The sequence below is a fragment of the Apodemus sylvaticus genome, chromosome 8 (assembly GCF_947179515.1).
Source record: "Apodemus sylvaticus chromosome 8, mApoSyl1.1, whole genome shotgun sequence".
Classification (NCBI taxonomy): Eukaryota; Metazoa; Chordata; class Mammalia; order Rodentia; family Muridae; genus Apodemus; species Apodemus sylvaticus.
The window spans coordinates 75,422,647-75,437,050 of NC_067479.1; the positions used below are offsets into that span (position 1 = coordinate 75,422,647).

Here is a 14,404-nt window from a genome sequence, read left to right on the forward strand (position 1 = left end):
TCTGTCCTCAGGAGTCAGGGCAGGCCCTGTCCTTATTCATCGCTGTTGTCTGTGGATTCCAGTTCCCTTATCTTGGAATCTGTCCTTCCTGGTTTGTGGTGAATGATCTCACAACTGACCTCTGAGGACAGCTATGCAGGGAGAGGGCAAGGGATGGCCTCACTGAGAGATCCCAATTCCCTGGTCTCCTCTGCCAGTCACTTCTTTTCCACAGAGAAACTTCAGAAAAGATGTCCTGTAGGAATGCTCTGGAAAGAAGCCCATCTGTTCTCAGATTCATTCTTTCCAGGGACTGGGTAGATGTCTCAATTTGTATGAGGCCCTGCCTCAACACACACACACACACACACACACACACACACACACACACACACACAATTCTTTATGTGTTTGTCTCCCCCCCTTCCTCTCTACGCAACACTGTCAGACACAGAGATACCAGAGATCTAGATGAGTATGCAAAGGTGTTTATTGACTAGAAAAGACCTGTTTAGCTGAATTAAAGGGTTTCAGGTCAGGTTTCATGAGGACAGGGGCTGATATGCAACACAGACAGGAAGTGGTTCTTCACCTCGATGATCTTGGCATTAATATATGAGCAAAGATACAAAGTGTTAGCACTGGAGATAAAATGGTCCATCCAAGTGAACTGGAACCACTGGATAGATGGGACTGTCCTGTGGAGTTCTGTTGTTACAGGCCACTCTGTAGAACTTCACGGATCCTGTCGTTTGGTATCTGCATTGGGTATAATGGCTAGCTGATGCTGTGAGTTTACAGATATTTACATATACCTTAGATGAACTAACATGACAATTTGTACTTATTCTGTCTTTGCAGATTGTACGTGGATTGCCACACACATTGACGACATCAGCTAAATTTGTATGAAGAAAAGTATTTAGGTCCTTACATCTTCCTGTTAATGACCGGCATTGCATCATCACATCGGGGGTAGGTGCTCTTATAGATATGCTGGATGTTAAACCACTGGGAAGGGGCTGGTCGCTGGCAAGAGGCAAGCATTAGGACAAGTGCCACTTCTCCTGGACACTGCCCCATCACTGCCCCTCCTGTCCCAGGCCTAGACAGTCAGTGTCTTACCCAGTGTGCATTGTGGCTCCTGTGGAACTGAGTGCTGGTTCTCCTGGAAATCAGGCTAATGGGTGAGCTCCCCTTGGGCCCATAGATATAGAGCAGGCTCTGTGGGTGGAGCTGGTGGCTCAGAGTCTTGAACATGCAGAATCCACAGATTGTTACATTGCCTGCTTGTGCAACCAGCCTTCTGTTTCTTCGCTTAACCAATTCTAAGTCGTTTTGCACAGGGAAGTTTGAATTCTGATTCTGAACTCTACGTAGAAATCTCTGTATTGCCTGTCAATTGGCTGTAGATTTCATGACTGTATTCAGTTAAGGACAGACCAAGTTTTCTATTTGCCTGGCTACACACTTAAAAACAAAGCCTTCGAAAGCCAGAATCGTAAGAGATATTTACATTTCTGTCTTTCATCTTTAAAATTATATGATGTTGAGGTCTGCAGAGATGGCTCAGTGGTTAAGAGCACTTAGTGCTAGTCCAGAGGACCCAAGTTTCATTTCACCACCTATGCTGGGTTGCTTACCACTGCCTGTAACATCTCATGTCTTCTAATAGCATCTGTTGGCATGTTCACACACATGTACACAGGCACACAGAGACACATAAGTAAAAATAAGACTTAGGGATTGGTACAATGTCAGTGGTTTAGAGAACTTCCCCTCTTCCAGATTCCTCCCTTCCAGAGGATCCCAGTTTGTCACCCAGAGGTCACAACTGCAGATAACTCCAGCTCCAGAGGAATCGGACACCTGCTTGGATTTTGTTAGTACCTGTACACACATGGTATATGTGAGTGCAGACACGTGTGAAAGTTAAAAAATAAATGTTAAAAATTGCATTTAGAAACAATAACAAAAACTGTATTAATGGCACATTGCAGAGTATTTTTCTTATTGGTTCTTATAAAGGATTACTTTGCATATTCCATCTACCCTCATTTGTTCCAGATCTAGTACTAATGGTCTAGTTTTACTCAGCCAACCATCATGTGAACACTTCTTTATCAAAGATACCCAAGTAACTATCAGTTAATAATAAAAAAAAACAAAAACTAAACCTAACAATTTTTATTTGTTTTTGTTTTGTTTTTTTTTTTGTGCTGGGTTTGAACCTGAGACCTTGTGCACTTTAGAGAAATGATCTGCCACTGATCTACAACCCCACAGCTCTGTTACTTTACCAGGCTGCATATTAAAGGATTTTTATAAGGGCCTGGAACAGAAAAGGAGGGGGAGGAGGAGGAGGAGGAGGAGGAGGAGGAGGAGGAGGAGGAGGAGGAAGAGGAGGAGGAGGAAGAGGAGAAGGAGGAGGAGGAGGAAGAGGAGGAGGAGGAAGAGGAGAAGGAGGAGGAGGAAGAGGAGGAGGAGGAGGAGGAGGAGGAGGAGGAGGAGGAGGAGGAGGAGGAGGAGGAGGAAAAGCAGAAAAGACCCAGAAAGCAGAACACAGACATGCAGGACCACAGCTGAAGTGGAGCTAAAGTAGCCCCTGGGCATTCCCGGGAACGACTTTCTTGATCATGTTATTTGAAGAAGGCAGACATCTTTGGCTTAAATCCAAATAAAAAGTCAGGGAAGAAAGAAATTCTTTCCTGCCTGCTTTCATTGCCTCTTGCATTGCCTCACCCTCAAAGTAAAGATCTTCTATCCTGTTGCTAAAACATTCCTTTGACACTCTAAGAATCAACTTCTTCCAGTTTCTAATGCAGACTGACAGTCAGCTGCTCTCAAGGAATACTCTTGGCCTCCAGCTCAGACTGAGGCTGCTGAGACGGCTGTGTTTCATTAAAAAGAGAGTAGGATGTGTTTGTAGAGCCAGGTATGGTGCAGTGGGAGGAGGTGCCTCTGTGGGCCATGCTGAGGCATCCCTTCCCCTTGAGCTACCAGCCATACAACAGGTATAGAGTAGAACAGATTTTATTGAGGGCATGGAAAGGGGAGTTGGAAAGGGAGTGGAGACAGAGAAAGACAGAGAGACACAGAGAGACAGAGAGACAAAGACAGAGAGAGATAGAGAGACAGAAATAGAGAGAGAAGGGGAGAAGCCAGCCAGGAACATGTGGAGAGAGGGGGAAGGGAAAAGGGGAAAGGGAAGAAAGGGTCAGGGAGAGAAGAGAGTCAGAGAGAATAAGAGAGTGAGGAGGGGGGAAGCAGCCCCTTTTATAGTAAGCCAGGCCTACCTGGTCATTGCCAGGTAACTGCTGGGCAGAGCCCAGAAGGAACGCCAACAGAGACATCCAGGCTTGTGACTGAGCATCTCTCAGATTCTCTGCTTCTCCAATGTAAGGCAGTCATATGTCAAAATACACAGACTATTGTAGCCTATATGCCAACAACTCCTGTGTGTGTGTCCTTTAGAGAACACTACCAGAACATGTAGAAACCAATTTATTCACACATGGATTCATGCAATCAACAGATACATAACTAGGTACCACAAGACAGAGAACACAAGCGTTGAGGACTAGTCTATTCATCCTCATTTTAGAGATGGAGGGTAAAGGGCTGGAGGCCAGACTCAAACTCTGTCATGAGACACTGTCAGAGAAAGAGAGAGAGAGAGAGAGAGAGAGAGAGAGAGAGAGAGAGAGAGAGAGAGAGAGAGAAGCAGATTGAGAGACTGTTTCTTATAGGCTTTAGCATTTTGAACATTTGCCATTCTCTCCTCTATAAAGTCTTCCTAACACATTGACAGGAGAGCTAAGACTACTTGCTTCTCTTTAATCAGCTCCCCGCAATCAACAAGTTGCCAGAGTGGTCGCAGGCTGTCCCATGGGGCAATACCTGAGTTCTCTGCATCTCAAACAACAGATTCAGAAAGACGCTTGTTACCATGCAATCAGGATTCCTTTCTTAGGTTGGTCCCCTAATAAAGGGATTTTTAAATATTCTCAGAAGAAAGCTAATTTTACTAGAGTTTAGAAGAAAAAACACAGAGAAGTCAGGCAAGCTGACCATGTCAGTAACCACTAAGAGGGAAACAAAGACAAGAAAGTCTTGCCTTTTAAGCATGAAGGAGCAGTGTATAACAGCAAGTGTCTGTAGAAAGCAGTGTCCAGGCAGAGTGAGAAAGCTCAGGTGTGTGGGGGATGCTTAGGACTTTGGTCAGTATCCAAAGGTAAAATATGTTTTTTTGTTTGTTTGTTTTTTTGTTTTTTGTTTTAGTTAAAACTCGGAAAGCAGGCAGGCTTCCAAGTAGAGATGTGTAAGAAACTGCCCTGAATTACCATTAAGGGATAATTATTCTTCCCATCTCCAGAGCCTGTCTTCCGGTGACTCAGTTTTCCTAAGGAATCATCCCTGCTATAACTAGAAAACATTGCAGGTTCAGAGAAAACATCTGACCAGTCAGCCACCCTTCAGGTGATCTTTATTAGCAGAGCCTCAGAGCCACAGGCAGCCATGAGTGGGCCTTGAAATGGGAGACTATGAGAGGCAGAGCACCATGGCCACAGGCTGCCAAGAAGAGGGCCTGGGGGAGGGGAGGAGATGGAGCTTTTCCTTCAATTCCAGAGAACAAGGAGGCCATGTGATCTTTGGGGCAGATCCAAGGGTCAAGTCTCAATCCAGAACTAGAGGAGGAATTCAGATTCCTTTTTTTTCCAATGAGCTTTTCCTTAATGGGCCTGAAAAAACCCCTTATGGTTAATGGGAGGTGGGATTTAAACCTAACTATAAGAGAAAAAAAACCATCTTTAATGACCTCCATGCTTGTGAATGCCAGTTTACATAGCTAACACTCATCTAGCTCTGCATGGTTGCCACAGAGTCTTGGTGGACAGAAGACAAAACATCACTGACATAAAGTCTCTGGAAGTAAGCTGCAGTGACTGAGGTGACTTGCCTTCACCTGACTCCAACCGGTTCTTGTCCTGCCCTCCTCTGAGGATGGAAAGGAGAGAAATCGAACACTACATGTGGTGTGTGTATAACTGTCAGTTCAGAATTAACCACCTTACCTGGGATCAAACAACTTCAAACACATCATCACATAGGATTTACATGAACCATCTGGACAGGTCTCTGCGGCTGGAAAGAGATGAGTTCCTGTCCACAGCTGAAGTCCAGGGTCTTAGATGCTGGAGAGGGACTGAGTTACCTGCAGCTTCCAGTCACTGTTGGAGGATGACTTGAGATGGAAGCCTTAGATGAGAGCGTTCTAGCTGGTCTGCCCCTGCTGAGCCCTGAAGGCAGTCTGTTCTCCAACACATGACAGCTGGGAGCCACACCTGGAGTCTTCTTCCTCTGCACAAAGCAGGAGTTAGTGAGGAGCGAGGGGCAAGCTCCTTCCCACTGGAGTGCAGAAATGGGCTTTGAGAGCTTCCTTCCTTTCGTTTCTGTTGAATCCTGTTCTATCACATTTTGTGTTCTGAGTTCCAAGCCCAAACCACCTGGGCTCCGATGGGCTCATTGTGGTGTGCAAATAAAGTTTAAAGAAAAAAATGAAACAAATCGGAAAAGAGCTGTGGAGTCTCCTCTAGAAGAACACTGAGCCCACCCCAGTTACTGAAGGTTCACTGTGATGTCAGCTGATCGGGTGGCAGGTCTGTGTCTCACAGGTAGAGGAATTGGTAAGAAAGTTTCTGTCCAGGCTGAAGACATGGCTCAGCTTCTAAGAGCACTGGCTGCTCCTCCAGAGGACTCTGCTTTGAGTCCCCTGCATCCACATGACAGCTAGCAACAGTCAGCAACTGCAGCTCCAGAAGGATCTATCGCCCTCTTCTGGCCTCTATGGGCACTATGCACGTGGTCCACAGATGCAGGCAAAACACCCATATACCTGCCACACCTCCCACATATATAAATATACGTGTATATGTATGCATACATATATGCATACTTTTAAAGTTTCTATCTGTTCTAGTTGACATGTGACTTTTGCAAGACTCACCTGCTTCCTTCCTCATGGAGGCTCACACCCAGCTGGTCCTGCTACAAGGACAGGAACCATGTCACACAGTCCATTTCCTGATAATCATGCAAGACATGGAACCCAAATAGTTGTTTTCTTTTATAAGAGTTGACTTGGCCATGGTGTCTCTTCACAACAATAAAACCCTAAGACAGAGACTTGTCCATAACTGTGATGATTGATGGATTAGGCCTTGGTTTTCATTTTTAGTAGGAGGCACTGTCTGCATGCTGAGTTTTACAGCCTGAATGGCACTTTGATCATGGAGTCCGTTATGCTAAGATCTGGAGGCCTACTAAGTCTGGGGCCCTGATACACATCAGTAAACAAACTTGTGAGGTGACTTTAGGAGGAGCATCATGAGGCCTAGGCGAGAATAGTCCAACAAACACAAGGTTATGCATCATTTTTAGCCCTCCGTGGCACAGTTGTGGGCATCACAGGGACCTGGGAAGAGGGTAATGGTAGTGAGAGACAGAATTCTGATGTTTCTTCATGAAAGAACAACTTTTATTTTCCCACTGCTGTTGATACATGGTCCAGCTAGTTACTAGAGATCTCACTGCAAGCAGAGCTTGAGCAACCAGGATCTTTGTCCCTTTCTCTGAGTTTTCCCTTCTGCACTTCCCTGCCTTGTAGCCCTGTTGTGCCCTGGAGGACAAGCTCCTAGGATTTAGATCTTGTACCTGCAGTGTTCCCTCAGTCAGGGGACCACATCTAGGTGAGTGTTTGAGAAAGGAACTGCAGACCATCTGGACCCCAACAATTCTGCCTCTGGAAGAACTGAATGGAAGGTTCAGTGCTTAGATACATGGAAGTGCTTTGTTCACGCTGACCTACAGTCAATGTAATTCCAATTAAAATCCCAACCAAAGGGGCTGACGTCCAGGCTGAGGCCAGAGTATCACACCATGTATTCTGTATGCAAACAGTACATGGGGTGTGGCAGGCACCCCTGGATGAGTACCCCAAGAACACATTTAGTGGTGTCAATTATGACTCCAGGAATGAGGTCCTGCTGTACCAGACCACAGACAACAAGGTAGCTCCAATTACACACAGCAAGTATGGATTGGCAGGGGAGGTAGGAACCACAGTGTACACCAGAAGTTACCACATGCATGAGTCTCTGCAGAATCCTGAGTGCAAAGGTGTTGCAGTGTTTTCTGCTATATGTGTAAAGGAACATAAAGGAGTGGAGTGGGGTTTAGAGGTAGGTGTTTCCTACTGCCTTAGTTAGAGATGTTAGTGATGCTCTATTTCCTCAGTGAAGAACTAACTCCACCTGTTTTCATATGTGACTGACTGCTTGTGGCCCTCTCAGTGTTGTGCTGTGGGTACATGTTACAGAGAAGGTACAGAAATAGTTAGGGAGTGGCTCAACTCCTGCCAATCTCAAGTCTCTGAGTTTCTCCAGGTCTGAGCTCACTCAACCTTACCAGTTCTTCTGTCCTGTGGCATGGCCAACTTGCCCTATATTGTAGGGCCCATCACAGACATAATCAACCCAGCACCCTGTCTGTGTGGGAGGTCTCTCTGAAGTTCCTATGTAACTGCAGAAACCTGATCAAAAAGTTCTGATCTGCTCTTGTTCCATAGCCTTCCAAAGAGATAAATCGAAATTCCCATAACATGAAGGAGAAAACCTTAGAGCCCCTGTACCAAATATACTTTGAACTTTGGTAAATAAACCAGAGTTAAATTACCTTGCATCATGCGACAAATCAGCCTGATAAATACCTGAGACAAATAAATGGTTTTAAAGAAACCAGGATTCATTTGATTTTAGTGTCAAAGATGCCATCCGGTCAGTGGCTTTCCTGTTTGGGGGTCTGTGGTAGAGAAGAGCCCACGATGGGAGGCCTGTGCCACAGCACAGCAGCTCAAGGCCATGGCAGAAGGAGGCAGGACAGGAAAGGGCACCACTTCCCAAAATGTCCTTCAAGGGCATGCCCACAGCATCCTTGCTTCTTTCTGCTGAGTCTCACTTCCTAAAGCTGACCATCCACTCACAGAAGCACAGGCTGTTTACAACCTGGCCCTTAAGCTGGGGCTGGAAGGGCAAGTCTTGGACCCTAGAACTTTGAGCCTGAGGCAGAAGGACAGAAAAATTGAAACCAATCTGGGTTTCTAAGCAAGTTTAAACCAAACCCAGGCTACAGAGTGACACCATGTCTCAATGCTTGTTAGCACCCCCAAAAGATCAATCCCTAAAATTGGGTTACTGTGACAATGTTATAAATGCTGTGCCTTGTCATTTTCATAGACAGCCTGAGCACTTGTCAGAGCTGTTTCAGATACTGTGCTGGCACTGGGCATCTGTCAGTCAGTAGGTCAGGAGTAGGCATTGCAAGAGGATAACAGGGCTGAAGAAATTCCAAGTTTTGGATACAACCTCTCTCCAATGGATTCTGCACCAAAAGACGTCTATCAATTGGGACAGCAAAATACTAACTGTGGTTTATAGGTCAAGTGAGGAAGTATTTCTTGAGACAATACCTTACCAAATTCATCAAGTTGGAAAAAAGCATAAGAATTTATTACTAGGATATAAGTCTGGGTATACTTTACAACAGAAGTGTGAACAAGTCTAGAGATGCGTCACTGGATTGGAAGGCAAGGGAAGTTTTGACACCCCAAAACTTAGAAAGGCATTTACTATTGAAGCCAAAACTCTTGTCTATGAGAGGGTGGGGATGTAGCTCAGTGGCAGATCATTTCTCTAGAGTGCACAAGGCCCCAGGTTCAAACTCCAGCACAAAGAAAAACAGAGATAAAAATTGTTAGGTTTTGTTTTTTGTTTTTCTTAAATGACTGATAATTACCTGGGTCTCTTAGATAAAGAGGTGGCCCCATGATGGTTGGTCATATCAAACTGTTAGTAGTAGCTCTGGAGCAAATGCAGGTAGATAGAAATGTGCAAAGAAATTTTTGTAGGAGCCAATCAGAAAAAGATGGAGTAATTTTTTTTATTATTTCTACATGCAATTTTTAAACTTTATTTTTTAACTTTCACATTTGTCTGCACTCACATGCATCTTTCATGTATGGTTACTAAGAAAAACAAAACAAGTGTCCAACTCTGCTGTAGCTTAAGTTATCTGCAGTTGTGACCTCTGGGTGACAAACTGGGGTCCTCTGGAAGGGAGGAATCTGGAAGAGGGGAAGTTCTCTAAACCACTGATATCTCACTGATCCCTAAGTCTTATTTTTACTTATGTGTCTCTGTGTGTCTATGTACATGTGTGTGAACATGCCAACAGATGCTATTAGAAGACATGAGATGCCCTGGAATGAAGTTACAGGCAGTGGTAACCCATCCAGCATAGGTGCTGAAAGTTTGGAATTTGGGTCCTCTGGAAGAACATCAAGTTCTCTTAACCACTGAACCATCTCTGTACACCCTAACATCATATAATTTAAAAAAGGAGAGGCAGATATGTAAATATTTCTTATGATTCTAGCTTTCCAAGTATTTGTTTATAAGTGTGTGGCTAGGCTAGGACTCTTGGTCTATCCATTACTAAAAACAGTCACGAAGTGTGCAGTCAGTTGACAGGCAATACAGAGATTTCTATGTAGAATTCAGATTCAAACTTCAAAGTACCCTGCACAAGAGGACTCAGAATTTGATTCCTTATGATGGAGTTACCAGAACCATGGCTTGGCCAAGTGAAGAAACAGAAGGCTGGTTTTATAAGCAGGCAATGTACCAATCTGTGGGTTCAGCATGTTGAAGACTCTGAGCCACCAGCTCCACCCACAGAGCCTGCTCTATATCTATGGGTCTAAGGGGAGCTCACCCATTAGCTTGATTTCCAGGAGAACCAGCACTCAGTTCCACGGGAGCGACAGTGCAGATTGGGTAAGACACTGATTGTCTAGGTCTGAGACAGGAGGGGCAGTGATGGGGCAGTGTCCAGGAGAAGTGGCTCTGTGGACCCACAGTGACTGCAGAGGGCCTTCAGGAAGGGATAGGGGAAACTGAGGTAGTGTGGGAGTAGTCACTTTCTTCTCTTTTCGCAGCAAAAATGGGTCGGAAGCTGCTTGAGTCCAGACTTTGCCTCCTGGTGCTGCTGGGACTTGTCCTAATGCTTGCCTCATGCCAGCGACCAACCCCTTCCCAGTGGTTTACCATCCAGCATATCTATAACAGCACCTACCGCCGATGTGATGATGCAATGCTGGTCATTAACAAGAATAGAACAAGATGTAAGAACCTTAATACTTTTCTTCATACAACTTTTGCTGATGTTGTCCTTGTGTGTGGCAATCCAAATACCACCTGCAAAGACGGGATAAGTACAAATTGTCATGATAGTTCATCTCAGGTAAATATAACTGTCTGTAACCTCACAAAAAAGGCAAGCATTTATACCCAATGCAGATACAAAATGACAGAATCAGAGAAGAACTACACAGTTGCCTGTAATAACAGAACTTCACAGGACAGTCCCATCTACCCAGTGGTTCCTGTTCACTTGGATAGGACATTTTAGCTCCAGGGTCAGCACTCTGTACCTTCGCTCATCTGCTAATGGCCAAGATCGTCGTGGTGAAGAACCAATTCCTCTGTGCTGCAAATCAGCACCTGTCCTCATGAAGCCTATCCCTGACTCCCTTTAATTTTCCTGAATAGATCTCTTCTAATCAATAAACACCTTTGCATACTCATCTAGATCTTTGGTTTCTCTGTGTCTGACAGGGGTGAGGAGAGCAGAAAGGGGAGACACACACACAGAGGTGTGTGTGTGTGTGTGTGTGTGTGTGTGTGTGTGTGTGTGTGTGTTGAGGCAAAGTCTCATACCAATTGAGACATCTACCCAGTCCCTGGAAAGAATGAATCTGAGAACAGATGGGCTTCTTTCCAGAACATTCCTACAGGACATCTTTTCTGAAGTTTCTCTGTGGGAAAGAAGTGACTGGCAGAGGAGACCAGGGAATTGGGATCTCTCAGTGAGGCCATCCCTTGCCCTCCCCCTGCATAGCTGTCCTCAGAGGTCAGTTGTGAGATCATTCACCACAAACCAGGAAGGACAGATTCCAAGATAAGGAACTGGAATCCACACAGAAAAGAGATGAATAAGGACAGGGCCTGCCCTGACTCCTGAGGACAGAACTATAGTCAGGAATCAGGTTCAGACTGGACGGGCCCGTCTCTTTAAGGACATGGGCTTCCCCAGCATCACCTGGTGTGGCAGTGTGCATTCATGCAGTGTCAGATGCAGACTGGGGCAGAGGGGTGACATCCTCAGGTCTGTGTCTCTGACTTTCAGTCTGGATCCCAGCTTCCATTTTGCTCTTCCTTTCTGGGCCTCTCCTCCTCACTGGGCAGTGGTCATACTTCTTGCCCTCAGTGGACCACAGGCAGGGCTGCAGGGAAGCCACTCCTCTGGAGCAGTAAATGGATTTGTTTGTGGAATCTGCCCTTCTGGGTTGGTGTGGATCTTGCTGAGTCTGGCCTGGCCTTGGTGGGGATAGAATGACAGGGTTCTTGTCCCTGTTACAGGACCAGGAGATGTGGACTGGCATGGCATAAGGCTTGTTTGTATAATAATGTACATATATTCCTGATGCATTGAGCAATGTCTTCCCTGTTAACCTTAATGACTTCATCAGGACCTGAGACAGCATGAGTCCGGGTACCAAAGGTGTGCCTAATATCTTAGCAGAGTGGTACAGCCTGGGACCTTCAGTACAGCCTTTTAGGCTGTGGAAAGGAATGTTAAAAAGATGAGTTTGAAGATATATAATTTCTTAACTATGTGAAAATTAAGGATGCAATATGAATTTTATGAGGGGCTTCTTGAATGTGAAAGAACCAAGGCAGCTTTCTATAAACCAGCTTGTCAGAAAGATGCAAAGGCAGTCAGATTCCTGAGTTCAAGGCCAGCCTGGGACAAAGCAAGTCTCGGCCCAGGTGTGGTAGAAACGGTAATTTCAGGAATAGAAATTTCTGGTCCCACCCAGCTAGTTTACCATCTCTGTATGACAGAGGCCTGCAGATCTCTGAATCTTTTGCAGTGTTAAAAGAAAATATGTTCTTGCTGTTTCCTAAGAATTAAGGGCCTGGGTCACAGGATGCTGATTCATAGGATAATCCAAAGTAAACCTAGAGAGCTGTCTAGAGATTTCCAGAGAAAGTAGACCTGAGAGACAAAAACAGCAGAACAGCGGGAAAGCAGGCAGGAAAGCTGTGTCCAGCAGAGCACAGGCTTCCTGCTTGGACCCATGATTTGGCTTCAAGTGTTTCCTTTTGCTGCTCCCAGACACCCCTTCTCTCAGAAAACCATTGGCAACCTCATTCTGGTCCTTGGTAGAATCTGCACTTTTCAAGTGAATGATAATTTTGGGGAACTTCAGGATGGACAGAATGTACTGATTTCAGGTGAAATTGGGTACAGCCTGAGGGTCTCACTATGTAGCTCTGGCTATCCTGCAACTTTCTATGTAGGGCAGGCTGGCTTTGAACTCACAATAAACTTCAATTTTTATTCTTAATTTTGTTCCCTAAGGTAATTTTAAAGATCTGGTAAGAAACAAAGCAGACAACTGCTCAAGAATTTTTCAGGTCTGGTATAGAACTTTAATTTACTTTAACTCTCCCGGTAGGTCATGGAGATTTACCATCAAACATAGCAAAATTAACACAAGGTAAACACACTCTAAATGTCTGCTAAATTATCTAATTACCAGCAGAATTTAAACAGCAGGAAATTCAGGAATCAACCTTCCTGCAGAGTGTGCAGGGGCCAGAAAGAATAGCAACACCCAGGGGAATCCATGTGTGTTTTGTGGAGACAGAGTCTCCCAGGCTTTCAGACAGAACCAACTGTGTAAATGACAGGAATCCATGAAGTTCAGACCCTTGCTTAGGGACGTTAAGAAGGGATGATTTCTTGGCAGTGCTCAGAGGAAATGTGTTAATCAGATGTGGACACAACCTAAGAACCCCACTCTGTTTTGCAGAGTGTGACTGTTGGGAGGCAGGACTGGAAGTGTGGGATCCAATCAGGAGCTCACTCTCCAACCCTAATAATACTTGGATCCATGCAACAGACTAGAGCAGACATGAGGGTCTGGAGTTACACCAGGCATGCAGGGCTGAGGGTGTAGCTCAGTAGGCAGTGCTTGCCTACCATGTACAGAATCCTGGGTCCAGTCCCTAGCACTGCATAGGCAGAATATCCAATAATCCCAGTGTCTTGAGGTAAAGACAAGAGAATGGGAAGTGTGTGGCTAGCCTGGGCTACACTGTGAACTTGAGGCTAGCTCTGAATATCTGAGACCCTGTCTACAAAATCAAAAGCAAAAACCAAACCAACCAAAGAACACCACCACCAACCCTGTGGTGATGGCATTTTCCTGCCCTGTGTTCTGTGGTCACTTTCTCCCTGACCTTTCCAACCTCTCCATTCATATACTCCAACCATAGCCACAACTTTTTTTTTTTTTTTTTGGCCTGGGAGCAGGGTGACTCAGCCAAACAAGGAGGCCCATGTGCAATATCGAGCCCACTGTGGCTGGGCTCGATATCCTTGTAAACAGTCATCTAAGACTTCTATTGGCTTCTAGCCAGCACCACAGATACCCAGTGCTCTAGAGAGGTTCTTTTAACAACAGCACTCTCCTGAGACAAAGTCCTGTCTAGCCCTCTCTTCCTCAAAGCTTTTTTTCTTTTTTCTCTTTTTTTCTTTATCTTTTTCTCACATAGTTTATTTATCCCAGCAAAATCATTCAAACAGCATAAAGTTTACAATGTGACTATTTTCTATTTTTTGTTAGTGAATGATTATTAAACAGGACCAAAGTGTTTCCCAAATACCTTTATATAAAATATTTTGTGTATTAAATGTAAAGAAAAAATCCAAATCATTCCACAAATCTACATACATTCATAACTTAGCAACTTGCTATATATTAACAAAGTATAAAAGATCAAGGTTATTTTCTCAGCCAATTTCTCTTTACTGGTAGGCTGAATTTTGCATAACAAAGAAGGACTCAATTATTTTATTCTTTATCTTAAAAAGTTGACCTTAAAAGAATCCCAAAGCTAAACCTTTATATAAAACATTTTCATTTCTTCTTTAAATCATCATGGTGCAACTTTACTCATTAACCATTCTTTCTTAAACATATTAGGAATTTGAGGGCAAAACCAGGTACAAGAAATTAATCGTCACCTTGATCTCCAGCCCAGCTACAGCAAAAAGGTTCATGTGAACCAGTGCTAATCTGTCTGCCATTGTTTTTGTTCCCTGATCTTAAAAAATCTCTAACTCAACTATTAGGAATGTGCCTTTCTTTACATCAAGTTTTCTAAGATTTTCTATATCAGAGTCATTGACAAAAATACCTTAACCTAACTTTAGTAACAATCTATTTCTTCAAATT

At 44.4% G+C, this 14,404-nt stretch overlaps 1 protein-coding gene and 1 pseudogene across 1 annotated transcript; one reads left to right on the forward strand and one right to left on the reverse strand.

Moving 5' to 3' along the window:
• Nucleotides 1–538: 538 nt before the first annotated feature.
• Nucleotides 539–6,414, reverse strand: LOC127690745 (ribonuclease 2B-like; annotated as a pseudogene).
• Nucleotides 6,415–9,832: 3,418 nt separating this feature from the next.
• LOC127690960 (ribonuclease 2B-like) lies at nucleotides 9,833–10,685 on the forward strand. Its single transcript, XM_052190532.1, has 2 exons — nucleotides 9,833–9,872; nucleotides 10,034–10,685. The coding sequence occupies exon 2, from the start codon at nucleotides 10,039–10,041 to the stop codon at nucleotides 10,504–10,506; it is 468 nt and encodes a 155-aa protein (XP_052046492.1). The 5' UTR covers nucleotides 9,833–9,872; nucleotides 10,034–10,038; the 3' UTR covers nucleotides 10,507–10,685.
• The last annotated feature ends 3,719 nt before the right edge of the window (nucleotides 10,686–14,404 follow it).

Bases quoted from the DNA above. Each gene is read 5' to 3' on its own strand.
- LOC127690960 (XM_052190532.1), top strand. From the start codon at position 10,039: ATGGGTCGGAAGCTGCTTGAGTCCAGACTTTGCCTCCTGGTGCTGCTG.